The sequence below is a fragment of the Brachyistius frenatus genome, unplaced genomic scaffold, assembly GCF_029030835.1.
Source record: "Brachyistius frenatus isolate BFR_SWC_R1_liver_20210118 unplaced genomic scaffold, ASM2903083v1 Contig_63, whole genome shotgun sequence".
Classification (NCBI taxonomy): domain Eukaryota; kingdom Metazoa; phylum Chordata; class Actinopteri; family Embiotocidae; genus Brachyistius; species Brachyistius frenatus.
The window spans coordinates 498811-525855 of NW_027210662.1; the positions used below are offsets into that span (position 1 = coordinate 498811).

The 27045-nt window shown below is 43.1% G+C and overlaps 3 protein-coding genes across 4 annotated transcripts in view; 2 read left to right on the top strand and 1 right to left on the bottom strand.

Annotated features, from left to right (window-relative positions):
* The first annotated feature begins 3525 nt into the window (after positions 1-3525).
* On the top strand, positions 3526-6442 carry ppil3 (peptidylprolyl isomerase (cyclophilin)-like 3). The gene is made up of 6 exons (XM_069706501.1): positions 3526-3561; positions 3802-3876; positions 4521-4614; positions 4705-4772; positions 4868-4986; positions 5968-6442. The coding sequence occupies exons 1-6, from the start codon at positions 3559-3561 to the stop codon at positions 6092-6094; spliced, it is 486 nt and encodes a 161-aa protein (XP_069562602.1). The 5' UTR covers positions 3526-3558; the 3' UTR covers positions 6095-6442.
* A 170-nt stretch (positions 6443-6612) lies between these two features.
* On the top strand, positions 6613-12797 carry LOC138625521 (3-oxoacyl-[acyl-carrier-protein] reductase FabG). Its single transcript, XM_069706499.1, has 8 exons — positions 6613-6690; positions 6857-7027; positions 10132-10310; positions 11264-11357; positions 11472-11541; positions 11621-11657; positions 11797-11860; positions 12490-12797. The coding sequence occupies exons 1-8, from the start codon at positions 6667-6669 to the stop codon at positions 12646-12648; spliced, it is 798 nt and encodes a 265-aa protein (XP_069562600.1). The 5' UTR covers positions 6613-6666; the 3' UTR covers positions 12649-12797.
* Positions 12798-13321: 524 nt separating this feature from the next.
* col27a1b (collagen, type XXVII, alpha 1b) overlaps positions 13322-27045 on the bottom strand; it is a 62479-nt gene continuing 48755 nt past the window's right edge. For both annotated transcript variants that reach the window (XM_069706471.1, XM_069706472.1), the window contains 25 exons: positions 26533-26640; positions 26379-26432; positions 26031-26138; positions 25898-25951; positions 24971-25024; positions 23894-23950; positions 23744-23797; positions 23588-23641; positions 23446-23499; positions 23270-23323; positions 23061-23168; positions 22880-22987; positions 21924-22031; positions 21766-21819; positions 19543-19605; positions 19324-19377; positions 19187-19222; positions 18632-18649; positions 18455-18490; positions 17518-17544; positions 17333-17398; positions 16440-16608; positions 16241-16350; positions 15141-15359; positions 13322-14196 (listed from right to left, as the gene is read on the bottom strand). In XM_069706471.1, the coding sequence (XP_069562572.1) occupies positions 14050-14196; positions 15141-15359; positions 16241-16350; positions 16440-16608; positions 17333-17398; positions 17518-17544; positions 18455-18490; positions 18632-18649; positions 19187-19222; positions 19324-19377; positions 19543-19605; positions 21766-21819; positions 21924-22031; positions 22880-22987; positions 23061-23168; positions 23270-23323; positions 23446-23499; positions 23588-23641; positions 23744-23797; positions 23894-23950; positions 24971-25024; positions 25898-25951; positions 26031-26138; positions 26379-26432; positions 26533-26640 (1974 nt within the window). In that variant the 3' untranslated portion in view covers positions 13322-14049. The remainder of the gene's footprint in view (positions 14197-15140; positions 15360-16240; positions 16351-16439; positions 16609-17332; positions 17399-17517; positions 17545-18454; positions 18491-18631; positions 18650-19186; positions 19223-19323; positions 19378-19542; positions 19606-21765; positions 21820-21923; positions 22032-22879; positions 22988-23060; positions 23169-23269; positions 23324-23445; positions 23500-23587; positions 23642-23743; positions 23798-23893; positions 23951-24970; positions 25025-25897; positions 25952-26030; positions 26139-26378; positions 26433-26532; positions 26641-27045) is intronic.

Consider the following 27045-nt stretch of genomic DNA (forward strand, 5'->3'; position numbering starts at 1 on the left):
CACAGTATGAAGGTCAGACGGGAGGGAATGATGTCATTTATCCAACACAATTCCAGCAGTCTTCTAGAAGTTGGGTTCAACTCATTTTGGGAATGAAAGTGTTGTTGTTGTTGTTGTTTTTTTGGTTGTGTTTTTTTTGGTGTGTGTCTGTGTTGTAGGAGCCAACGCAACACTTGCAGAAACTTTCCCTTCCAGGGGAAAAAAAAAAAAGATGAAATGCTGGAAATGATTTTAAACAATATATCAAAAGCCCAAAAATACTTTGAATTTTGGTTTACTAAATTGTATCAATGAGATACTTAAACATTGAGTTTCTGCCTCGAAGCAAGCAGGTTTAACAGCATCTAGTCAGTCAGAAGTTTCTTAGCTCATCAAAAGTTGTGTCTCCTAATTGTAGGTTGTTGTTTTTTTTGTTTTTTTTTCATCATTCTTAATTTTTCATCTGAAGAGGAAAAAGCTTCTTTTTTTCTTTTTTTTCCTTGAGAGTGACTTTTTCTGTGTTTTGCCACAGGAAGAAAAATGATGGTAAAAATGTTGAATTCCAGATCAATGTACAGCTCTGACACTGCACAGCACACAACCGGGGCTCCTGTGTTTACCCCCAGAAGAAAATAGATCAGTTTATGTTCTAATAAACATACGTGTAAGACAACTTGGAAAGTAGCAATAAACACTATTTTAACTTGGTTGAAAATTACAGAAGTAGTTTAAGCTATGTGCATCTACACGGTGACACGTTTGACTATGCTATAATGTGCAATATCGCCTTTATCTAAGCTATCTAAAGGTCAGTAGTTCTTCATGTGCATCGGCATTCCTTTTGTCACGGGCATGATGAGAAGTTGAACTAAATGAGAGGAGATTTTTTTTTTTCTTTGGTTTTAGAGAATGCTTTTGCACCACAGCACCTCCCCCCACAAAGCAAGTTACAACTGCAGATAATGAAATACAACTTCCTGTCTACAACACATGTTCTGTATGTTTTTTTTGTTTTTGTTTTTTTTTTCCAGAATGGGGAGGTTTCATTGAATGACTGCCAGCCGTGAGATTAAAATGGGATTGTAAGGTTTTCTTTGTTAGAACTAGAAAATCCAATCGAGTTTGGTCTTTTACTTTTAAGTGGAGCGTTTGAAATGAAGCCCAGAACACATCAGCAATACGCCTCCGATAAAGACAATCAGCTGCTCTAATTAAGAGTGACATCAGAGAACCTCGTGTATAATATTGCGATCAGTACTTAAAACATGCATAGTGTAGGTTGCTAGTAAAGTGGTATCATAGATTAGGTCTTCTCTCATTGTTCATGTTTGTTTTTTTTCCCCTCCTTTTTTAATTATTGGACTCATGTTATCGTTCCCAGTTTGACAGCTATTAGTATTATTATAACTGAACTTCTCAGGAAACCAGCTAGTACTCACTTGTTTTTTTTGAGTTGATTGCCTATTTTTTTTTTTTTTTTTATGACATCTGGTGTTTTGATTAATTTAAACAGTTGTGATAACATTTTTATGTTTTTCTATACATTCTTTTCTCGTTTGGTTTATTTAATATTGACTGCTGGTTTAAAACAACATGTGTTTTTAAAGAGAAGCCGCTTGGTTTAACCTTGAGTCTGTGTTTTTTGTCACTGACCCAGGTGTCCATCGAGCTGTGTCGCGTCAGAATTGTGTCTTCATTGTGAGGAACACACGTGAAGTGTGTGACTGTGTATGTTTGCATGATGGGACTCTCGCACCCTTTATTTCCATGTTGTTGTTTTGTTGTCCTCTTGAAATCATTACTTTGGGTACAACCCCCTCCTCCCTCCCCCTCCCTCCCCCACCGCACACACACTTACACTAAGTGACACATTTGGTTTCGTGCAGTGTTTTTTTTTTTTTTTTTTGCCAAATGTTTTTCTCATGAAAAGGAGAATCATGAATGCAACAGCGCTGACGTGAAGCATGCAGCAGTGAGTGGGTGTTCGGTTTGAACGTGTCTCCTCATCTCTTGTGCACCATGTGAAAAATCAAATAAACTTGGTCGACCACCTCTGCCGCCTCCTTCTGTCATCTGTCCGGGTGCCGTAGGAAAGATCGGTCGCTGTGGCGATCGAAATGCTGATTCAGGTTTCAGGAACTTATTTGAGGTGATGGAAGTGAAAGTATCAAAACAACAACGTAAAAAAAAAAAAAAGCTCCATTACAGGAAAATAGTCCTGCATGAAAAATGATATTGAAGTTAAAAGCATAGAAATATTAGCAGCAACATGGGGTTAAAGTGTTGAAGTCAGTCCTGGTTTGTTCCCTCTGATTTATTATACATCATTCGATTATGAAAGCATCAGTGTGTTACTGGTGGAGCTACTGAAGGTGAAGCTAGTTTGAACTACTTTATGTCCGGGGACAAATACATGTGAGGGGTTGTCGGATGATTACTGGGAGAGGAAAGACGAAAGAAACTAAATTCTGATCCACAAATCTTATTTTTAGTTTCTGGACAGATATGTGGATCATTTGAAGATTCACTGAAATGAAGCAGTGTGGGAGAAAAAAAAAAATCACTGGCGAAGCTGTCAGACGGAGACATCAAAAGATGAAAAGGTTGGGAACAACTGGTTTCATCTTTGACAATGTGTTAAGCTATATTTTAAAAGCTTGTCATATTCTCCATTGTGTCAAATCTTCATTTTAAGAGCGACTAAAGCTGTCAAATAAATGTAGTGGAGTAAAAAGTTCAATATTTACCTCAGAAATGTAGCCGAATGGAAGTGTAAAGTAGCATCTAATGGAAATATTCAAATAAAGTACAATTACCACCATAGATGAGGAAATAGTTTGGCTCCTTTCCATCACTGCTCATATGGACGTTATTGTGCGTTTCACAGATCAACACCTGCACAGGGAACATGCAAAACACCAAACCGGATGATCTCTGAATTGTCTTTAATTGAGACAATTTACTTCTTAAACTGAAATCCTCCTGACATGACAGAGGACTCATGTCCCACCTGAAGTTGAGGCACCATCTTGTTAGATCTAGTTTTAAGGCTTCACTCTGTTTTTGGTGGATTATTCATCAATAAATTACTGAACTGAGATTACTAAACCAAACACAAATCCAAAACTAATCCGGCCGTATTAGCAGAGAGGGCTTTGAGGCAGTGATTGAGGTTTAGGAGCCAAGAAGCTCTTTGGTATCTGTCCACTTCTCAGCAACATCCCCGGTACACTGTAAAGACGGCTTTTCACATCACTGAGTGAGAACCAAACGTTCAAATCTTTACAACGACCTAAAAAAAAAAGATGCTTTCCATCATCAGATACACACACACACACACACACACACACACACACACACACACACACACACACACACACACACACACACACACACACACACACACACACACACACACACACACACACACACACACACACACACACACACACACAGCATCAGTTTCATGTCGCTGTGTTACGTGTGTTTGAATTCCTCGCGGAACCATTGAACGCCGGGTAACCGTCCCCTGACGGACATCTTTGTCCGACACACTTGGTCACAGACGCAACGTTTGAAATGGTATATTTGATTGTCGATTTTTCCAGCAGGTTGTATTTAAATATAATAGAAAACAAACAAAAACAAGACATTGTTAATACATGTCGTGGTCCAACGGGACTCGCCCTGCTCAGATCTAGTTACCTAACTACTCGTATTACGGTAAAATGTGCTCGTCCGCTCCAACAGGCGAAGCGAGGATCAGTGCTCCTGAAGGTTTGAGCTCTTTAATGGTGTTTTCTTTCCCCTGTAACTTCCCAGGCTGTCACCTTTCACACAGACCTCGGAGACATTAAAATCGAGTTGTTCTGTGAGCGAACACCGAAAGCATGCGAGGTGAGTTTACGACACAAACATCCACTTTGAAAGGAGGCGAATTAGAGCTGCTGTTTGTTTGTTTGTTTGTGTTTGCTGTTCAATGTCCTACATGCACAGACATTAGTTTTTGTAAATCTACATCACTTGCATACATTTGTTGTAAGTTTGAGCCCCATTGTTCTCTAATTTAAAAAAAATAATACAGAAAAGATTAGAACAAAACAAATATGTCTGAGGTGCAGCACGCTTATTATCAGGATGGGATTATATGTGACTCTTAATTAGGTAATAGTTGGAATCAAATTTTAAAAAAAATTGTTTGACTTGCAATTTTTTGCTAATTCCTGCAGTTTTACCACCAAAAAAAAAAAAAAAAACCGCATTAAAAACCCTGAAAATGAATCCGCAATTTTTGAGAAATACAAAGATGGAAGATGACGTCATTCAAAAAGTCAAAGCTCAAACCTCGTGGAAATAATGATGGAAATGTGACACTTTTGTTAAATTTTATCCAGCTGATCAACGGAAACGATTACGCAGAATAAATGTGGTCGGGTGATGATGTAATAATTGTGATGATGTAATAATTGTGATGATGTAATAATTGTGATGATGTAATAATTGGGTCATTCTCAAACTACCGATATATTTCCCCGTCACAGAACTTTCTGGCTTTGTGTGCCGGTGGCTTCTACAACGGTTGCATCTTCCATCGAAATATAAAAGGCTTCATGGTTCAGACTGGAGACCCGACAGGTAACCAGGCTGCTGCTGCTGCATGAGATCAGTTTGTCAAAGCTCCCGCGTTCACCTCCTGTTCTCTACGTCTTCGTATTGTGACTACAGGAACAGGAAAAGGAGGAACAAGTATATGGGGACGCAACTTCGACGACGAATTCAGTGAGCACTTGAAAGTGAGTAAATCCTACCGGTCCATTTGTTTTGATGCGAATCATTTTGAAGTTCTGGCCGCTGTCACCGTCGTGCTGTTTTTTTTTGTTGATTTCAGCATAATGTGAGAGGAGTGGTTTCCATGGCGAACAACGGCCCCAACACCAACGGCTCCCAGTTCTTCTTCACGTATGCCAAACAGCCTCACCTGGACATGAAGTACACTGTGTTTGGAAAGTACGCAGCTTACACACGCCAGTAAACAAGTGTATGATTGTGTTAGAAGGGAATCATGATTTTTATATATATATATTTTTATATATATATATATATATATATATATCTTGCTTCATATATAATTGACAAGAATCTATGGATTCTTTTTGAGGACTCTTTGGCGATACTTGTCTTTCTCCTGCGCTCTGAGACGGATGTCTGTTTGCACTCTGCTGATCTCCACGTGAGCAGCTGGTGTGTCGGTCCAGTTCAGCTGTAACAGTCGGAGGAAACGGTCTGCGGACACCAGAGACGAAGCGACTCTTTACACGAGGCGTTCAGCGCCCGCTCGCCTCAAAAGGCCGACAGCGTCGAGCTGCAGCTGCTCCGCCCGCTGTGACGGCTGCTGCGGTTACCGCGCCGCGGGTCTCTCCGGTTGAGTCTGCTCTACGATCGTGTGTGGTGCAACCATTCAAAACTAAAATGGCAACAACCAAACGCATCCATCCCGAGGCTGCAGTCGTAACGGGAGTGGCAGCGCGTCTCAGCGAGGGAGCTGCTGACGTACGGTAACTGGTCCCGAATGACGCGGACAGCGTTCTGCACGTTACCGCGCTGCTTCGTCCCGGAGAGACCTGCTGATCCAAGAATTCTTTTAGGTTTACCTTCACTAATTACATGACGATGCCCGTGGAGGAGCAGCGGCGTATCGGCATTCTTAACGCCCAGTTCGATGTGAAATTCAATGAGTTAATCCACGCCGGGAGCAGCGGAGCGGAAACAGACATCTGGCTCAGAAGGACTGGGAGAAGAAAAGTAATGCAAGATATCGACCTAAAAAAAAACCTCGCGGTGACCCCTCAGGGCCTCCGTAGCAACTCGTACACCTTTTCTAATTTAGATCCGAAGTGACCGCCTCGTATCTCTCTCTCTCTCTCTCTCTGTCTCTCTCTCTCTCTCTGTCTCTCTGTCTCTCTCTGTCTCTCTGTCTCTGACATGTAGGATCATCGATGGCTTGGAAACTCTGGATGAACTGGAGAAGCTGCCCGTGAATGAAAAGACCTTCAGACCAATAACTGAAAGCCGCATAAAAGACGTGACGCTTCACGCGAACCCTTTTGCCGGATAGTCGACTTCCACTTTAAATATGCAGGTCGGCCTTTAACTGGTACAGTGTGTTGCTCCACCAAAATTCAAATTAATCTGGACAATCTGGCGGGGAATGGTTGAAATAAACCTGAGACATCAACAATGGACAGGACTCTACTATGTATAATAGTGAAGTTGAAGATTTGGCTGGTGTCCCTTTTTAAATCTGTCTTGACGTGATCAAAACTTTGTAACGGTGTATAAAGTCTTTTCCATGTATTCACAATGCAGTCAAAAAAGAGAACATGCCTGATGTTGTTGCAGCCTTTATTATGTCAATAATTGCCCATTTTTGTACTAAATAAACTTCTTTTTTTGTTATTATTAATATATTCAGTGATTAGCATCATTTCAAAAGATGCGTGTTGTGTAATGCCTGTCGGTCAGAAAGCAGCCCGGAGGTCTGGTTTGGTTTGTAATGAGAGGAAAGGATCTGTGGTCAAGTGTGAAACTACAAATGAGTGCGGGCCCTCGTACGTCATCAGAAGTGGACGAAGCTCGTCTCCGGCTGCAGGAAGTTCACCCGCGGTGCACTCGAGTCGCGCGCACACTATGGCCTCTGACGACGCCTTTAAAGTAAGTTCACGTGTTGTTTTTGTGTGTGTGGTTTTTTTTTTCCTTCTCACATAATTATGAAATGAAGTCTTGTGCAGCATGAACTAAGTTGCTGCTCGTCGCAGCGCGTCGCTGCTCCGCGCGGACGTCTTGAGTGACCCGGTGTGTTTGTCCGTCCGTGTTCGAGGTGTCCTCCCTGAAGGGGAAGGTGTGCCTGATAACGGGGGCCAGCTCGGGGATCGGCGCCGGTACGAGCGTCCTGTTCGCGAAACTCGGAGTCCTGCTGGCTCTGAACGGCCGCGACGTGGACAACCTGAACAAAATAGCCAAACAGTGCACCGACTGTGGAGCAGCTGAGGTAACAAACAAACAAACAAACACCAACAAACAAACACCACACACCAACAAACACCACACACCAACAAACACCACAATCCAACAAACACCACAATCCAACAAACACCACAATCCACAACAACCACCAACAAACACCACACACCAACAAACACCACAATCCAACAAACACCACAATCCAACAAACACCAAAATCCAACAAACACCACACACCAACAAACACCACAATCCAACAAACACCACAATCCAACAAACACCACACACCAACAAACACCACACACCAACAAACACCACAATCCAACAAACACCACAATCCAACAAACACCACACACCAACAAACACCACACACCAACAAACACCACAATCCACAACAACCACCAACAAACACCACACACCAACAAACACCACAATCCAACAAACACCACAATCCACAACAACCACCAACAAACACCACACACCAACAAACACCACAATCCAACAAACACCACAATCCAACAAACACCACAATCCAACAAACACCAAAATCCAACAAACACCACACACCAACAAACACCACAATCCAACAAACACCACAATCCAACAAACACCACAATCCAACAAACACCACAATCCAACAAACACCACACACCAACAAACACCACACACCAACAAACACCACAATCCAACAAACACCACAATCCAACAAACACCAAAATCCAACAAACACCACACACCAACAAACACCACAATCCAACAAACACCACAATCCAACAAACACCACACACCAACAAACACCACACACCAACAAACACCACAATCCAACAAACACCACAATCCAACAAACACCACAATCCAACAAACACCACAATCCAACAAACACCACAATCCAACAAACACCACAATCCAACAAACACCACACACCAACAAACACCACACACCAACAAACACCACACACCAACAAACACCACAATCCACAACAACCACCAACAAACACACACCAACAAACACCACAATCCAACAAACACCACAATCCACAACAACCACCAACAAACACCACACACCAACAAACACCACACACCAACAAACACCACAATCCAACAAACACCACAATCCAACAAACACCAAAATCCAACAAACACCACACACCAACAAACACCACAATCCAACAAACACCACAATCCAACAAACACCACAATCCAACAAACACCACAATCCAACAAACACCACACACCAACAAACACCACACACCAACAAACACCACACACCAACAAACACCACACACCAACAAACACCACAATCCAACAAACACCACAATCCAACAAACACCACAATCCAACAAACACCACAATCCAACAAACACCACACACCAACAAACACCACAATCCACAACAACCACCAACAAACACCACACACCAACAAACACCACAATCCAACAAACACCACAATCCACAACAACCACCAACAAACACCACACACCAACAAACACCACAATCCAACAAACACCACAATCCAACAAACACCACAATCCAACAAACACCACACACCAACAAACACCACACACCAACAAACACCACAATCCAACAAACACCACACACCAACAAACACCACACACCAACAAACACCACACACCAACAAACACCACAATCCAACAAACACCACACACCAACAAACACCACAATCCAACAAACACCACATGCCAACAAACACCACAATCCAACAAACACCACAATCCAACAAACACCACACACCAATAAACACCACACACCAACAAACACCACAATCCAACAAACACCACACGCCAACAAACACCACAATCCAACAAACACCACATGCCAACAAACACCACAATCCAACAAACACCACAATCCAACAAACACCACAATCCAACAAACACCACACACCAACAAACACCACAATCCAACAAACACCACACACCAATAAACACCACACACCAACAAACACCACAATCCAACAAACACCACACACCAACAAACACCACAATCCAACAAACACCACAATCCAACAAACACCACAATCCAACAAACACCACAATCCAACAAACACCACACACCAACAAACACCACACACCAACAAACACCACAATCCAACAAACACCACACACCAACAAACACCACACACCAACAAACACCACAATCCAACAAACACCACACACCAATAAACACCACAATCCAACAAACACCACACACCAACAAACACCACACACCAACAAACACCACACACCAACAAACACCACACACCAACAAACACCACAATCCAACAAACACCACACACCAACAAACACCACAATCCAACAAACACCACAATCCAACAAACACCACAATCCAACAAACACCACACACCAACAAACACCACAATCCAACAAACACCACAATCCAACAAACACCACACACCAACAAACACCACAATCCAACAAACACCACAATCCAACAAACACCACACACCAACAAACACCACAATCCAACAAACACCACAATCCAACAAACACCACAATCCAACAAACACCACACACCAACAAACACCACAATCCAACAAACACCACACACCAACAAACACCACACACCAACAAACACCACAATCCAACAAACACCACAATCCAACAAACACCTGTCCGCCACGAGCTGCACACCGAGGCCGTGTTGCATTCAGGGCCGAACCGGTGTTCGGATACGTGGACACTGTGCCAACAGGTTGTTAACTGCAGTTCTTTATGATATGCAGAGATATTAGCATATCATACTTTTATTTGTTTTTTTTTGAATGGAGTTTGGTTTGAGCACCTGTCGGCTTCAGAGCCTCCCGTTGGATTTGTTGGGGGTGAACTTGACACGTGAAGTTAAGTCTGCTTCATATGTTGCTGCACTCACAAGAAGGAACGTGAACCGTGCAATTTATCAGATTTCAGCTTCTTGAATGTAAATATTTGTAGATTCCTCTTTTTCAAACAATTCATCGATTAATCGCGAAAGTTGCAGCTCTACTTTCTTTTGCTCCATCATTCAGAAAAGCGGCGATTTCCTGTTCAGCGTTCATACGTGACACGGTCCGTGTAAAACTAGGTGTTGAAGCTTTGACTGGCTGAAACCCCGCGGCTGCGGTGTCTCCCCGCAGCCCCTGCTCGTCCCCGGAGACCTGACCGATGAGGAGACGGTGAAGACGACGGTGGAGCGGACCGTCGCTCGCTTCGGCCGGCTGGACGTCCTGGTCAACAGCGCCGGCATCCTGGCGATGGGCAACATCGAGACGACAGACCTGGCTCAGTATGACAAGGTCATGAACATCAACGTCAGGTGGGACTTCACAGATCGGAGACGGAGACGGAGACGGAGACGGATCTGTAGCTCGGATACCGCAGGTCACGCACAGTTACGTTTCGGGAGCTGGCTGGTTAAAGAAATGTTGGGATGAAATATTTGTCAAGAGGAACACGAAGGAAGTCAAACGTGCGCCTTTTGTTTAAGGATACATTTTACTTTTTGACAAAATGTTCAAATCTACATTTAGTCAAAGAACCGATTTCTGCATAAATATGACCTGGAATCAGATTTGCACACGGATCCTTGAAATGGATAAAGAGAATGTAATGAAACTAATCTTTATCTCAGGTGTCAGCTGAGGTTCAGGACTGATTGACAGTTACTGGAAATGTTTATTTTCAGTTTTCAGTTGCTGCAACAAGGAGGTCCCAGCTGCTACTGAAAACAAAGGCTCACATACATTCCCTCACAGATGTGTAATGTTGGATCATTTTCCTCAGTCGTTAATTGACCACGTAATAACATTTCTGTGTCATTAGTTCTATTTATCGTCTTTTAGAACTTTTAGTTTATATGTATACAGAAATATAGAAAATCCTAAACAGATTTGTACGCAGATGTGACCGTTTTTAGACTGTATGATTAAAATAGTGTAGAACCATATGTACGAATGTAGGAGTGTGACCTCGTGGGTCACTAACTCTTAATACACGTGGATTTGTTTTTATGGACCTTTTGAAGTGGAATTTTTATAATTCACATATGAATCAAATTCCAGACTGCTGCCGGCACTTTACGCAACCGCATTAAATCTGTGCTGTGAACACTCAAGCAGGAGAGAGTATGTGCAGGTTGAAGCCGCAGGTCCGTCGGTCATGGAAATGTGTCCGGATGAGTGCGGGCGGACGCTGCCGACGTCACGCTGCCGCGGATGTCGGAGGTCTTCCGACCGACACCGAGTCAGCGCTTGATGTTTCCCGTTGCAGGTCTGTTTACCACCTGACTCAGCTCTGCGTGCCTCACCTGGTCAAGACCAAAGGCTCCATCGTCAACGTATCCAGCGTCAACGGACAGAGATCGGTGAGTGTTCAACGTCTCGACTCCAGATTTCAACAGCGCCGACCACGCGTGGCGGCTTCGTTGGATCGAATACCGCGAAGCAGTTGTTTTGAGAAGTGTCGTTTCTGCGTGTAGTTTCCGGGTGTGTTGGCCTACTGCATGTCCAAGTCTGCCATCGACCAGTTCACACGCTGCACAGCGCTCGGTGAGTCCAGATATTTTGTCCTTTACGCGTGCACGAGCTCACGAGGGCACACGTATGATCGAGCTGCCTTTTATTTCAGAGCTGGCGTCGAAGCAGGTCAGAGTGAACTCGGTCTGGTACGTAAAATAAACACGCTACCGTCGCACCGTTTCGTCCTTCTTCGGGTTTCGACGCCTTTTGTTTGTATAAAACTTCTGTGAAATCTTGAGCATTTCAGACGAGCTGTGATTGACACTCCTGTCTGCGCCTCTTCAGTCCCGGTGTGATCCTCACTGATGTCCACAAGCGAGCAGGACTGGATGAGGAGCAGTACGCTCAGGTAACGCACCGCGATGCCGCTGCGCGTTCTCTACGTGTTAACGTTACGAACAGGAAGCCGTTGGCATCTTGGTCCCACTTCGTCATCCAGTAACTCCAAACTTAGTGATTTGTTTTACTGGCTGGGAAATAAATGTAAACATACCCAAAGAGGGATCTTGACAGAAGTGTCAGCACGGAGCGGGAGGGGGGGGCGCGAAGCGAAGACCTTAATGAGGAAGCATTTCCAGTAACTCGATCAGCGCCCGCGGTTTTGTGACCGCCGGCATGCGCGCGTTTGCGGTTTCACCGCGGAGCTGAAACTTGGAACGGAGCGCAGTTCAAAATTTTGGGGGAACAGAAAGAAGCCGCAGGGAGGTAAACCCAGAGCGTGGAGACGGCGTCGTTGCAGGCGAGAAACTCGTGGGCGCGTTATCGGAACCAAAGCGCCGCGGCGCCACAGTTCACGTTGGCTGCAGCGAATGTTTCACGTACACGTATCAACGGTGCAAAAAAAAAAAACAACCTCCAAAGGTGAAACTCGGGTGCTGATGTTGACCCAACAAGGCAGCTGAATACTTACTCGTAAATCTTCTCGTTTCTCCGCCCCGGTATGAACTCTCCATCCTCGTTCTGGCTTTCCACCCCCAGTTTCTTGTGAAGTGTAAGCAGACCCACGCCCTGGGACGCCCCGGCGAGGTGGAGGAAGTGGCCCACAGCATCGCCTTCCTGGCGTCCGACGCTGCCAGCTTCATCACCGGAGTCAACCTGCCCGTCGACGGCGGTCGGCACGCCATGTGTCCACGATGAGACCGTGTGTGTTCGCCTGCAGCAGTCCGGTACGGGACAGTTTAAACTCCGCCCGCCCCGTGCGTTTGTGTCACACGAGGCCGCAGTCGGGTGGAAAAAAAGATCTCGGCGCCAATAAAACTGAAGAGAAAGACGGGCGTCCCTTCAGACACCATTTGTCTCCATGTTTACATTACAGTTAGTGACTTTACAGGTGTGATAACAGAAGGAAGCTGAAGTGCGGAGCCACAAGTAGGCAGTTTAAACGCATTTTATTTACTCACTTTACAAAGTTTTCTTTGACGGAAAAGAAGGTTTCAGACTTCTACCGAATGACCTGTCGAGTCGTTACGACTCAATTTGTGCTGCGTTAAATGTCCCTACAGACCAAACACTGAGCTCATGCAGCGGGACTGTTGTGTTGTGTAAGAAATCCTCCCGAGTTTATAGATTCCGACCATTAATGTTGCATATTTTACTCACAATCTTTAAAGCTCCAGATGAGCTGAAGATGTCCTGGTGTTGAACTGGAAAGTAATCCGAATTTTCAATAATATTGAAATAGAATCCGACTGCTAATAAAGGCTGCATAATTGTACATTTACATTTGACAAAAACAACCTTAACTTGTAGTGTCCCGACTCGTACAAAGAGAAGCGAAAGTGATCAAATAATACCTGGAACATATCAGTTAAGACATCTGGCCTGCGTACGTCCGACAGTCTTCCCTTTTAAAGCACGGACTGAGAATTTCTGGTACGACTGTTGGAGCACCGGGTGTCACCGCGCCGGGTGTCTGCTGTGAGATGAGAGGTGCAGGACGAGGTAGCATCTGGACACACCGTGGAAACGACTGCTCCCCCTGAACGTGGAAAGTAGCACACAGCAGCTGTTTGTGTGACGGTGTCCATAGAAACGACGAGTCTCAGAACGTCTGCGTGTCTGAGGCACACCGAATACCTGAATGAGTGATCTGACGCCGGATGTCCCTAAAGGTTGTGAAACAATAATTGTCGCACTTTATATCACATTATACAGTACACATACATGTATAAATAATACTTTCAACTTTAAAAGAGGAGTTATCGGAGATGGAACTCTTCCACACTTGTGTACAGATCTCTCGAACGACATTTCAGCTTTTTGTTTGTGAAGTTGAGCATCAGGCCGTGAAGAAAATATGATGCAACATGGTCCGAGATGACAGAAATGAGACGTTCATATTACTTCCTTCCCGAAGGGGCGTCCCGGTCTCGTATCGCACAACAAGTCTCTGAAAAAGGAGCTTATTGTTGCTTCCCGAAGGCTGATAAGTGCCGGAAGTCTAATCTCTGCAATTCCAGGAGGCCGTCTTTATCTGGCGCCGCCTCAGGTTTCTGCAGTCCGAGCATATTTTGTCGAGAGAAAATGGAGGAGTATTCCTTATAGGAAGCACACGGGTCCGACCTCCAGGTGGTAGCGGGCGCCGGGCTCCGGGCTCGGCAGGTCGTACACGTCCACGATGGGGAGTAAGTTCGGGTCCTGGCTCTGGAAGATGAAGTGCGTCTGATGCCATCGGCCGTCTTTGATCTGAAAGTTAAGATCGCATTATGTCCCTTGATGATGTGGAAGACGACAACATCAGGGTCAGTCCCTCTTATTGTCGTTAGTTTGGTGCTGGTTTTCAGATTTATGCCTTCACACCAATACAATGGAGGTAAATGCAACAACAACAAAAAAGACAATAAGTCGTCTTTCTATGAACAAAGGACCAGTTATTCTGGATAATCCACAGACTGGGAAATTATTATTGGAACTACTTTCTACTTAAGAAAGACCTTTGACAAGGAGGTCTGTGGGTCACCCAGTGTAACGGGGACACCGTTTATAGAAAGGTCTAATGCTGTTTGACATTTTCATACCGAGTGCCTCAAACTGAAGTCCATTCACCTCCGCTCTATTAGGCCGAGTGAAGGAAACTTCAAGTGTGGAGCTCCGGCAAGAGGACAATAATCTTCGCATGATCTTTGCTAAGCATAAAGACTTGAATTAAAAAAAACAGGTAACCTGGTTTATTCCAACTTAAAAAAATGTGTCTACTGACATTTCTGTAAAAACTACTAATTAATATCATAAATTGTGTTTTTACTGGGAGTTGTTTAAAGTTTGGAGTTGTTTAAATGAAATGCCACAAAGTCTCTGCATTTTGCCAAGAAATCTTGGATGGGAACTACCGGATGGGAGTAAAAACATTTATTGGGGCTATAAACCAGATAGTTTGTAGTTTTAGTAGGTACATTTTTACAACATCGGACAGTCAGGCTGGTTATTTCCACGTTTTTAGTCTTTATATCAAGCTAAGCTAACTTCCTCCGGCTTCATACTGAACAGACATGAGAAGCTGATCATCTCAAACTCTCAACAAGACAACAAAATAAGTGTATTTTCCAAACTGTTGAACTCCTCCTTTTAAGGATGTAAACGTGTTGGACACGGTGGAGGGACTTGCATGCGCCAACAGAGACAGAGCGTACCCAGCAGTCGTCCCTGGGTGTGAGCGGCTCCAGGAGGTCCCCTGCCTCTATCCTGTCCCCCGTCCAGGTCTTGAAGCGCACAGCCCCGGATGAAGGCTGCAGGGAGGGTCCTGCTGCCCACACCGGCGTGTTGAGGCAGTGGATGGTGATGTGCTGCACGGCCTCGGTGCTCAGAAGGTGGATGAAGTTCATCTGGATGCGACCCACTCCGATCTCCAACTGTAAAGCAGGTGGATTTCTGTCAGGCTCTTAAAATGTACCCGTTTATAGTAACGTCGTCACGTAGATTATCTAAAGTTTGGATCTGGATGATGTGACTGTGACACTGAAGAAGACCACACTGTCTTCTATTAGAGCATCTTATTGGGCTTCGTTCTCTTCAGGTCCAATATGTGATTATTATCACCACTAATTTTGATATAATCCATTATCTTCACCAAAATGAAGAATGTGTTTCTCTGATAAATTTGGTCTGTTTTAGTGAGAGGTTGTTTTTTTTTTTACCCTCCTGATGTCAACATTACCAATAACGGAAGCGTTTGACAGACTTCATCATTTCAGCTCTGCTCTGAATCCCAGAGTTACATCTGGATCACAGATTGTTTCTTAAGTACGACTTGTCTATCCCCGGCATTTTATTTTGGCTTCACGCAGGAAACGTGTCGGCCCATATTTGTGTAACTGTGTGTGACGTGATGTTTTGTTGCAATATCTTATGGTGGTATTAGAGCTCCAATGCAAAGGGATGAAGGGCAGCTGAAGAGTCCAGATGTTTAACTTGCCGACCGAGCGTTTGATGGAGACTTGGCCGAAATTCGAAGACCAAATGGGACGCGTTAAGATTCGCTGATAGAATAATCCATCCAATAGTGCTCGAGTTTACTGTATGAAGCCAGAGATGAACAGCTGTGCTCCTTTATTTATCACGAGTGACACACGGCCCATCTTAAACTCTTAAGCCTCTCTCATTTTTGAGAAATCCTTTCCAAGACAGCACGAGGAGAACATCTTTCACAAAGACCGAGGCAATCCGAGATTTGACATTCATCTGCTGTGTTTTATGTAGCAGAGCTAAATGGATAAAGAATAAAGATCCTAACCTTGGACACTGTGATAGGTTTCAGGCAAGTCTGACCTCCACCGGTGAAGTCGCACGTCACCTCGATCGTGTCGGCAGCGCAGCCGAGGTTTGGATCGATCCAGTAAGTGCCTGTAAAGAGGAGCGACAGAGCAGGGACGGGTTACAATTTGCAAAAGCAGAGAGAATATGTGGACAGAACTGACGGACCGCCTCCTCACCATCGTACATCCTCTGCTCACAGTTGTGGAGGTCTCGGCAGATGCGGGCGGGATTGTGGCGGGTTCCCAGCGGGTTCTTCAGACTCTGGATGAGCGTGCCGAGATGCTGCAGGGTCTTAAAGATCTCGGTGCCCTGGTCCAACATGGGTAGCTCCATGCTCTGCTGATTCTGGGGCGAACATAGAAGGTGGCACGAGGTTATAAAAAGTCATTTCTATTCAATGTACATTTCAGAACTTTTCCACACGAATGAACGTCCGTTACATTCTGCCAGATGAGTTCACAGAATGTTGATGAAGCCTCTCACCTGCAGTTCATCTTTGGATTCCACAATATACTGAGTTTTTCCATCTGGTGTCTGATGAGACAGATGAAACTACACCGGGCATGCTCAGTGAGCTGAGCACGTGCACCAGACCGAGCTGGCTAACCTCTGGTTTCGTCTGATGCTAAGTTAAATGTGGATGAAAATTGTGAAATTGCTCTTTTTTTAGACTTTCCAAATGTTTCCGGATCAAATGGAATAAATTGTGATGGTGAAATGAGTCATTTCACAGCAGTTGTGATGCTTAAAACAGTGTATCCACCGTTTCACAGCCACAATAGCAGTGACTGAGTCGGCTAGCTGATGTAATCACATCAACTGTGTCGAGTGGCAGAAGAGACAGAAGTTCTGCACTGCAGGTTTTTAATTCATGTCCTTTAACTTTTGGCCAAAACATTTGGTAACTCGTACTTACTGTTGCTTTTATAAAAGGATGTTGTCACTTCTGTATTTTACTCTACGGCAATGACCGAATTAACTTAAGTAGGAAGCAACGTCTTCAAGTTAATAGAGAATCTGTTTTCTTGAACGATTCCTTGCATTCAGCATAGTTTCCTTTCAAACTGACCTCGTGCCGCAGTGCAGCGTGGGAATCAATGATGACTTGAAACGCAGCGCCAAGAGCTTCATTTCTCTGCCAGAAAAAGACAGCATGGCATGAAGGTCAAACAACCAAGATCATTTACTCTTTCTTTGAATTATATCGTCATTCCCAAAGAGCCCAAACTAACAAATCAGGAGAAACATACTTACAAGTGAAAGAGCAGAACTGGGAAGACCCTGAAAACCAAAAGAAACTGCATTATTACATTTTTTATTTTTGCGCTTTTGCAAACCACACGTTGTTTTTGTGTTCATGAAGCAGTTCTGTAAACCCGAATCGCCACCTTTGGTGGTGCTGGTGGTGGTGGTGTTCCATTCGCATCCAATAAGTACAGACACAATAACGAATGCACAGGAAATAAAACATGTCAAATGCAGAAAAGAAGAGCTGCTGGCTAAAAGCTATTTCATTCAATCACAGTGGAAACAAGCAGCCCCGACTAGTTACATGTTCCTCTAAATAACATTGTTTGCTTGCAGTTTAACTCGGGTGTAAAGGCTCAAAAGAGTTTGTTTTTTTCTTTAAATGATTTTACAGCAGACAAGAAGCTGTGTCCAATATGTTTGTCATAGCATTTTTTTGAAAGTAAGGTTGGGATCTGCGTTGCAAAAAAAAGCAAACAACCTCACACACCTCAGCCAAGAAACCAGGCTGGTTTTATAATGTTACCTGTGTTCAGTGCAGATCAGCTTATTCGGACTATATTGTTGTGTTTGACAAGTTTCTTCATCAATAAGATGCTTTTGACTGATGAAACTTTTTCTAGTGCAAACATTTGATTTGGAAACAAATGGAGTTCTTCAGCATTAGAACATTTTGTCTCTTATTAAGAGACAGTAGAGTTAAAACGTCAGTCTGTTTCCGCTATTAGACTTTAATCAGTCAGTTTGCTGCATCATGTTCTCCCTGTTCATGTTCTCACCATCCTTGTCTGAGAAACAACTAATTCAGCCGCACATTGCAGGAACATGAGAGACATCGTTCACGAGGTATAATTTTCTCCGGTATTTTTCTCCACCGGACCGACTGGCATAAAATGAAAATGGTCTTTTTACATCGTGTGAAATATATAAAAGAATAACTCACTGGTGGTCCAGGTGGTCCTCGAGGACCCGGAGATCCCTGAAAAAAATTCCATCACCACATTTGGCTTCAAATTATGTATAACTCTGCTTTTATAAAAGATGATATAGTTCATTCATTTCTTCTCATCCTGTGCAAGGAAGAATAATGATCAAGCCACAGAAGTGAATAATTACTCACTCTTGGTCCTTGCAACCCCTGTTGGAGATGTAAGAAAATGAAATCAATATTCATAAGTAGACAAGTCCACAGTTGTAAATGAGTAAGAGAGCAGACCACATAATATTTGATCAGGTGCAGTACAATGCCATCTCGATCCAACAGACGGTCTTTATCTACTATGTTTTGAATTGCTATTGAATTGCCCTCTTGCTTCTTTGCAAGCCTACACTCTGAAATCTTGTTTGCACACAGCAAATCCTATTTTCACACAGCAAACTCATACATGAATGTTGGCGTTTGCAGATTGAAGTTATGAATTATGCTCGTGCGTGAGCGCTCAACAAACCTCTTCAAAAGCTTGAGATGAGCAAGCAGCCAACATTTATCACCCTGACGGGATTTCCACAGCAGCTAAGTGTCACTGCGAGTGTAACAACAAACAGTGGAAGACAATAGGAAATGAAAACTGCTGAGGGCAAAGGAGGCTGAGTGGTGTGCTGCCTCCATACTAAGTATCCTATTCTGTGCTCACAGTACGGACAGAGAAGGATTCATCAAAACAGCGCCACGCACCGTCTCCCCCCGACTTCCTTTGTCACCCTGGGGCCCCTGATGGAGAGAGAGGAGACAGAGGATCACTCCATCACTGCCCAAAAGCACAGAGAAGTCACATAAAGCGTGGCAGATGGGATGAGATATGAGGTACATACAGGATGACCGCTGGGGCCAATGATGCCAACGGGGCCCAGAGCTCCCTCCATACCCTGGAAAGTAAATACATGCTAGTGACTGAGGACGCATATGATGGAGCATCTGATGAAGCACTACTTATTTTTCATGCGAGGTGTGCCGTTTGTGAGCCTTCGGTGCGCCGGCATCGGCTGAACTGCTGCACCGAGTTACCGAACGGCCATTAATCTTCATCTTACCATCAAACCACGTGGTCCTTTGGGTCCCTGTATCCCTGCCAGGCCCACGTCTCCCAGGGGTCCCTGGAAACACACAAACAATTGTTTTGTTGTTGTTTTTGTTAAATAGTGGATAAGACGCAGTGGGTTAAAGGTTAAACCAGCATTAAGTGACCAATGAATTTTATTGAGCTTTATTGGCGAGAAGTAGGATTTGTTACACGGATTAATTTCTCTGCTGTTAGCGAGTGGAAACCTAAAATGTCTTTAAACTGCAGTCCATTAGGTGATAAAAAAAAAGTCCCATACTACACATTACTACCTTACTGAACTAGTCATTTCATACCGACAGGAAATAATAATCACATCAAATTGCTTGGAGAAAAAAAACTCCACTTTTTTTTTTTTTTTTGCCTCTTCAGATTAACACATTTGTCATTTCTTTATCTTATTATTGATTTCATCTGTAACTTCTCCAATCCCCTTGTCTATTTTTCCTGAACAGCAGTCTGCACCCATCATCACTCTCATCTCCAATGGCTTTGAAAAATGTGTCAAATTGTGTCACCTTATGAGTGTGACAGCCTACTCATAATGAATATGTGATATGAAATATCTTCAGGCTTCATAGAAAGCGGCTTTATCTTCAAGGGCTTATCTTTTCTCTCGGAGCCAAATAAATACCTTTACTCAGGACTCAGGGCTGTAACCACCACTACCATTATCAATTTCCTGTTTGTTATTATCACGAGTAATTCTCTAGTGTGTAAAAGGTCCAAAGAATTGTGAGAAATGTAAGGAACAGTTTCTCAGTCTTGATTTTTTTTTTTTTAGACTAACAGTCTGGCACAAAAGTAAACGTCCATACAACACAGAATAATGCAGAAAATCCTCACGTATAGGAAGTTACAACCAAGTTCAGAGACGTCCTTTCAGACAGTTGTGGGCGCATTTTTATCAGATGTTGATCTAAACAAACTACCTCGTTAACAGCAGTAGTAGAACGTAACAAAGTACATTTACTCAAGTAAAAAACTCAATATACTGTAGTACCCTACATGAGTATTTCCATATAACTCCATATCTATTCCACTACATCTAATATTGGACTTTTTACTCCACTACATTTGTCTGACAGCTGTAAGATTACAGTATTTAATACCATTTCTGTCCAGGAAAAAGCACATCTTATTTTATACAATAAACTAAAGGATTAAATGTTCATGGGTTTAGAAAAATCTACTTTTAAAGCCAAATAAACCATTTAAAAAACACTGTGGGATCTGCGATTCATAAAGCTGAAAACAAGTGTTTTTCTGAGCTTGTTGACTTTTTATAGATTCAATGTTCTTCTAGAACAGAAACAATATGAACATACGAGTGTTTTCACAGTGTGGCATTCATTCCTTTACTTAAGTAAAGGTCCTGAATACTTCCTCCACCGCTGGTTAAAGGCACACGGGCTGCCAGTTTTCATCTACCCTAATTTACCTGTAAAAATAGTGTTCATCCAAAAATCTTTGCCTAATAATAAAAACACTAAACAGCTCAAGCTTGATTAGTTATGGTAGTTGTGAGGAAGTTGAAGTTATAAGAAACAACTATAACCCGTTTAATGTCTCCTATTATCTCGAATAAGGTCAATTCTGTTGACATTACAAGTACAGTTTCAATCCAGAGCTTGAGCTAGTTAAACTGTTTGTTGCAGAGCCTTTATTTAATCTGATAACTTCACTATAACTATCCGTACCCAATGCTTCTGAGTTAAAACAACGATGTTAAAGTCCACTGAACACGAACACGAAGCTCATGTGCTTCACACTCCTGTTCACCTCCTGCTGCAGGAAAATATCCAACATCAGTCTGAGGGTTTTAAATGAAGGAGTCAGACTCTAATAAAGCCTGCTCCGGTTCTTCAACTGGTGATGATCTATATTGCAGCAGTGCTGCAAGTAAAACAGACTTATGGTGTAACAGATGTCATCCTGCGGCATGTTACAGTAATGCCTACCAGCTTTCATGCTTAATATTCCCAAAGACGATATAAAGTTATGTACCTCCGGACAAATTTAGACTTTTAAAACTTTACGAAAGTACTTCAAGCAAAAGATGAGTTAAACCTAGACAATCATTTTGAAGAAATAGTCGTGTCTCAGAGCCACATCATAAGCCTAGCATCACGGTTAAAGACTTTGTTCAGACCTGATTGACCTGGTTGTGAAAGGAGATTGCATATGAGCTTACCTTTGGTCCAAACAGACCCAACACCCCTGGAAATCCTTGTTCGCCTGTATAGCCCTAATAAACAGAGAGAAGAGAAGGGAAAGTACAGTCATCTTCATCTTCCAAAACACTTTAGCTCATCTGAAGGAATTTGCGTTACTAGAAAAATCCGTGCTCACTGTTTGGCCTTTAACTCCCTGATCTCCTTGTTTTCCTGGCAATCCCATCCCGCCAACAGAGCCCCTCTTCCCCGCTGGACCCGTTTGGCCTGGAAGACCCCTCTCACCCTGTAGGACACACACACACACACACACACACACACACACACACACACACATGAACATCCTCCTCAACCCGCCCGCAACTGTTGCACCTGGGGAAACCAACAGAAATCACTGGGGCGGTAAGTGACTAGTTCATGATCTTTCCCTGGCTCCCACTGATGGACTCTGCTAATTGAATCGACTGTGGCTGCTGACCCAGCAGGAAGCATCACTGCCAAGAATTTAACCTGAAGCTCAAGAGGCACTGGGCTGTCGCTTTTTCCTTTCCATCAGTTTGCTGCCCCTTCAAATCAATTTAGATTTAGATGCAGCAGGACCAAACTACAGTTTGCCTCATAACAAACCAATACATGTTTGTGTGGAGCACCAATATATGACCAAATCAGAACGCAGCTTAGTGGCAAAGCACAGGTACTGAGGTGGTAACCGCCGTATACCACAGATCTAATAACTGAAGCCTCTTTGTGTTTGTCACAGTCGTGCATTTTATATAATATTGGCGAGGCTGTGCGAATAGAGACTGTGCCAACTCATTAATATTTTGCATCAGTAACTTCACAGAATTATTGCACTGGATAGGAGGTCCTGTGAGATGGTTTAAATACTTTTTGCAGAGTTTGGCCTTTGAAATCAGAAAAGGCTCCAACCGTAAAGGCAGCATTACGGTGCCAAGGGAGGCAGTTCCAGCAGATTAAAGCTTGTTGGCAATTACTCATGATATTGGCAATAAATTTGCAGACTTTGTGATTTATAAAGAGTCTTGTGCTATAATTTAACATTAAGTTCCTTGTGAATTAAATTAAAGCTAGTACAAGAAATTTAAATGAAGAAAAAAAAAACATCATCCTCACCTTCGGACCAAAGGAGCCTTGACTTCCAGGAAGTCCTGTCACACCACTTCTACCCTGCAGCCCATGTTTTCCAGGTGAGCCCACTTCTCCATCTTCTCCCTGCTCCCCCTGAACACACAAAACTATTGATGAGTCATTTTTCTTCTCACTCATTGAAATATTCACCACTGAGAGTCTTTACCTTGATTCCTTTACTTCCATCTTTCCCAGGCAGGTTATCCAGTCCAGGTGGACCCTCAAGCCCTTCCCTGCCCACAACCCCATGAGGCCCGGGAGGACCCTCTGGACCCTTCGGAGACGACCATCAAAAACGTCATGTCAGAGCTTTGGGTATTAAATCGTTAAATGTACAGTGATTGTACAGTAAGGCAAGGAATGCATCCAACTTACTGGAGGTCCTTTGGTCGCAGATGCACCTGTGGCCCCTGATTTTCCTCTCAGACCCTAGAACATAAAGAGTTCAGCAGTTCTGATGTGACCCAAAATAAAGTCCAAATTTATTGTATGAAAAAAATGCAGTTTCTCATTCACACACAATCATGGCAACTATTTATTTCTGTCCTTACTTGATCACCTTTGGATCCTTTCAGTCCTGGTTGTCCCTTTGGTCCTAGATGTCCCTGCAACAATGATTACTGTTTGATTTGAAGGATTTTTGTTTGGACAATCTGGGTTTTACATTGAAACGGACAGAACTGGGATACTTACAGGAAGCCCCGGGGAACCGCTTTCACCTCTCCCACCATCCATACCTATCTGACCCTGAAATATGTCATTTCTGCATTTCAACATTGCTTTAACCCATTTTACACTACAGCTAATGTGAAAACTGGAAAATGTTTTGTTTTTTAAAATTTCACTTACAGTGTATCCAGGGTCACCTGGCTCTCCTCTCTCTCCTCTGTCTCCAGGACGACCCTGGGTTCACATGGGAGCAAATAATAATGAAACTAGACAACCCAGAACGGCATTAACAAACAGCACATGAAAAATCAGTCCATGTAGAAAACTCACTCTGTCACCTTGGGGACCTGCAGGACCTTCGACCTTACTGTCGTCTCCCTGTTCACCCTAAACAAGCGATTCAGAAACAAAGAACCACAATCAGTAAAGTTCCCCTCAAATCCAATGGTCTTTGTAAAAGCAATGGCTGTTTTATTTGAAACACACAGGCTGCTCTCTTTATATGAATGGCAAATCATTACATGCGCTATTACCCACAATGATTCATTTTCACATAAATGGAGCCAGTGTTTGTTCCAGGGTCTTTACGGGACTCATCAAACAATAGCCGTGGATGCGTGTATAATTTTAATAGTTATGTGCTGCGCATGTGTGAAATGAAATAAATAAATGAAGCGCCGACACTGGAATCTAAAAGTAGAGGAATAATTAGTGATGGCCAGGGGCCAAGCAAAACTGATAACTGCATGGGTGAAAGGCAACCTAGTGTAGCATTAGTGGTTTAAGCATCACTGTGCTTTAGATCTGTGTTTATCTGTTCGAGTGCCTCGTTCTCTCAATTGACAATCACAAATTTTGCAATGACCCGTGTGATAGCATGATATTGATTTAATTAGAGGGCAGGCACAGCTATTATTTCGAGGAATCTGGCGAAAAGAGAAAATCCACAAATATCCACATCCAGATGGCTTCTGCCCAGGGACTGAAAACAAACATGTAAATTAAACCCTCAGTGAACTGTGGTGCAGTGTGTTATATAAGGTGCTGCTCCTGTCAAATAAACAAATTATGTGGCTAATATCTCCAAAATCATAACCAGAGGAGTCCAGGTGCCCGGCTAATTACATACATTTGATGGCGCTGAGTTAATTGGGCGTGTCCTCGTTCATATCATTGATCAAATCAGGGATAACTTTGAGGATATTACAAGGACAACAAGACAGACAAAGGACCGCTAATTAGGGACACAGCTGAAGTCCCAATGCATCAAAAAAGAAAAAGTGACCATGCAGTCAAAGACAGTGTGCTACATGACACTTTTACATTGTTAGGTAACCATTACAGGCCCTCACAGCTCATTACACACAGATGACTACAAGAGACAGCAAATAAGAGTGGAGAATGTACCTTTTCACCTTTTGGCCCCGGAGGTCCCAGTGGGCCCTGTGGTCCCATGTGACCCTGTGACAAGAAACATACTGGGAATGAATCTCATTTTAGGCCTGCTGCCTTCCAGCCTTCCCTCCACTTTACTGTGACAAATGTTCAGAGTGTACAAAGCCACTTCTGTAAGGTGAGAATGTAACGGTGTCATCGATCAGCACTTCATCTTCTTTTGCTACAGAGAATCCAATTTTACAATTCATCAGTCTGGTTGTGGTTATACCTATGTATCAAGAATCTGATTATACTGTCGCCTTAAATCTACAAGGATCGATTTTTTACCCGCAATTTGAACCTAAATGTGTTCTGTGCATACACAGGTGTAGAGTGCAGACCAGCATTATTGTCATTTTCATCTCTTATGTATACAAAACATAAAAAAATAAACTACAAACAAAAGGCTTTTTATTCGGCTTTGCGAGATTGGTTGCTTTCTTCCCAGTAGTAGTCAGCTTCACGCAAAGCTAAACACTATATTCAAATTGTATAACGTTTCACTTAATGCCCCTAACCATGATAAGAAACCATATTTGAGCCTGATTTGTTCCTTTATACTGAAAATAATTATGTAAAATCAAAAGATAAGTCATTGACTGGAGACTCCAGAAGACGGAGAACGGCTGATGTGGAGAGAAGTGATTTGACGTTTTTGTAGTTAACAAAACAATACAAGGAGTTGTACAAAGAAACTTTGAAAATATATACAATATATTTCTGCACAGGATATTAAGTAGAAGCAGAGAAAGAAGGCTCCACATGGCTTTACAAAAAAGAAGTTCATTAGAAAAAGTTCAAAAGGCTTTATTTTAGAGACTGAAAACTTCTACTTTTCAATGTTTTTAATTGACAGCACAAATAGGCTCGTTTTGATTGAATTGATAAAGTGCTTACCTCATAACCCGATATGCCTGCATCACCCTGTTGGCCCATTCTCCCCGGAGCACCCTGGGAAAAATATGTATTTAGCACATAAACACCAACTAACAACTAATTAAGTCCCCCAGTCCATCTGTGGAGATCTTACCACCGGCCCGATGGTTCCTCTCGTTCCCTTCGGTCCAACAAACCCCGGCTCTCCCTGCTCACCGATTGACCCGGTCTCACCCAGATGACCCTGGTGACCCTTGTGCCCCTGGAGAAAGCCCATCAATGAGCAGGTATGCACTGTGTACAAACAGCCCTGACCAGTTGTGCAGCTAGTTTGACAATTTAAACATTCAATGCTGAAACTCTATTTGACAAGCACCTCCGATGTCATGCTACTGGAGGGTGCTGACCTCGCTGTTTGTTCACTGCTACATCCAGCTCCCGCTACAAGAGAGTAAATTCACAGAAAGGTGTTTTTAGCTCCAAGCAAAGTAAACTGACAAACCTTTTCTCCTGGCTTTCCACTTTCCCCAATTTTGCCAGGTTTACCCTCCTGACCCTGGTAAACGAAAATCAAACAGAGTTGTCAGTGGAAAAAAACGAGCTGTCTTTTTTACTGGAGCTGAGTGAAATTTGGAGAGTGTGGCCGAGGCACTCACCCTCACGCCCATCAGTCCGGGAGGCCCAACTGGTCCTTCCTGTCCTTTCAGGCCGATTTCACCTCGGTCTCCTTTAGCACCTTCTGGACCAGCGTCCCCCTTTTCACCCTGGGAAGAGTCATGAAAAAGGTGATCATACAGATGAGTTAGAATAAACTGGATTATTTTGATAAAAATACATTTTGACAAGAGTCACTGGATTCTGGTCTGTTGGAGCTTGAATATGTTTGAATGAAATATACAGACTGGAAAAAAAAATCAGTTTTTATGTCCAATAAAAACTTTCATCTTTTATAAGTCATAAATGAATATGACATTACAAATTCCTTTCACTAAATTGAATATTTAATTGAAAGGTCTGTCTGTGCCTAAAGTATTTTATATGCCACTTATAATATGAAGTGAAGAAATGATTGGAGAACGGTTACTGCAGAGCCTGGAGGGACCTCAACAACAAATGCTTGTTCACTCATCATTGTGAATTTTCTCAATGAGACAGTGGCTACAGTTGTA

Coding starts and splice junctions, on each gene's coding strand:
- ppil3 (XM_069706501.1), top strand. Junction 4,773..4,867: donor AATTCAGTGAGCACTTGAAA/GTGAGTAAATCC, acceptor TGTTGATTTCAG/CATAATGTGAGAGGAGTGGT. Junction 4,987..5,967: donor AAGTACACTGTGTTTGGAAA/GTACGCAGCTTA, acceptor TCTGACATGTAG/GATCATCGATGGCTTGGAAA.
- LOC138625521 (XM_069706499.1), top strand. CDS start 6,667: ATGGCCTCTGACGACGCCTTTAAA. Junction 10,311..11,263: donor GTCATGAACATCAACGTCAG/GTGGGACTTCAC, acceptor TTCCCGTTGCAG/GTCTGTTTACCACCTGACTC. Junction 11,358..11,471: donor GCGTCAACGGACAGAGATCG/GTGAGTGTTCAA, acceptor TTCTGCGTGTAG/TTTCCGGGTGTGTTGGCCTA.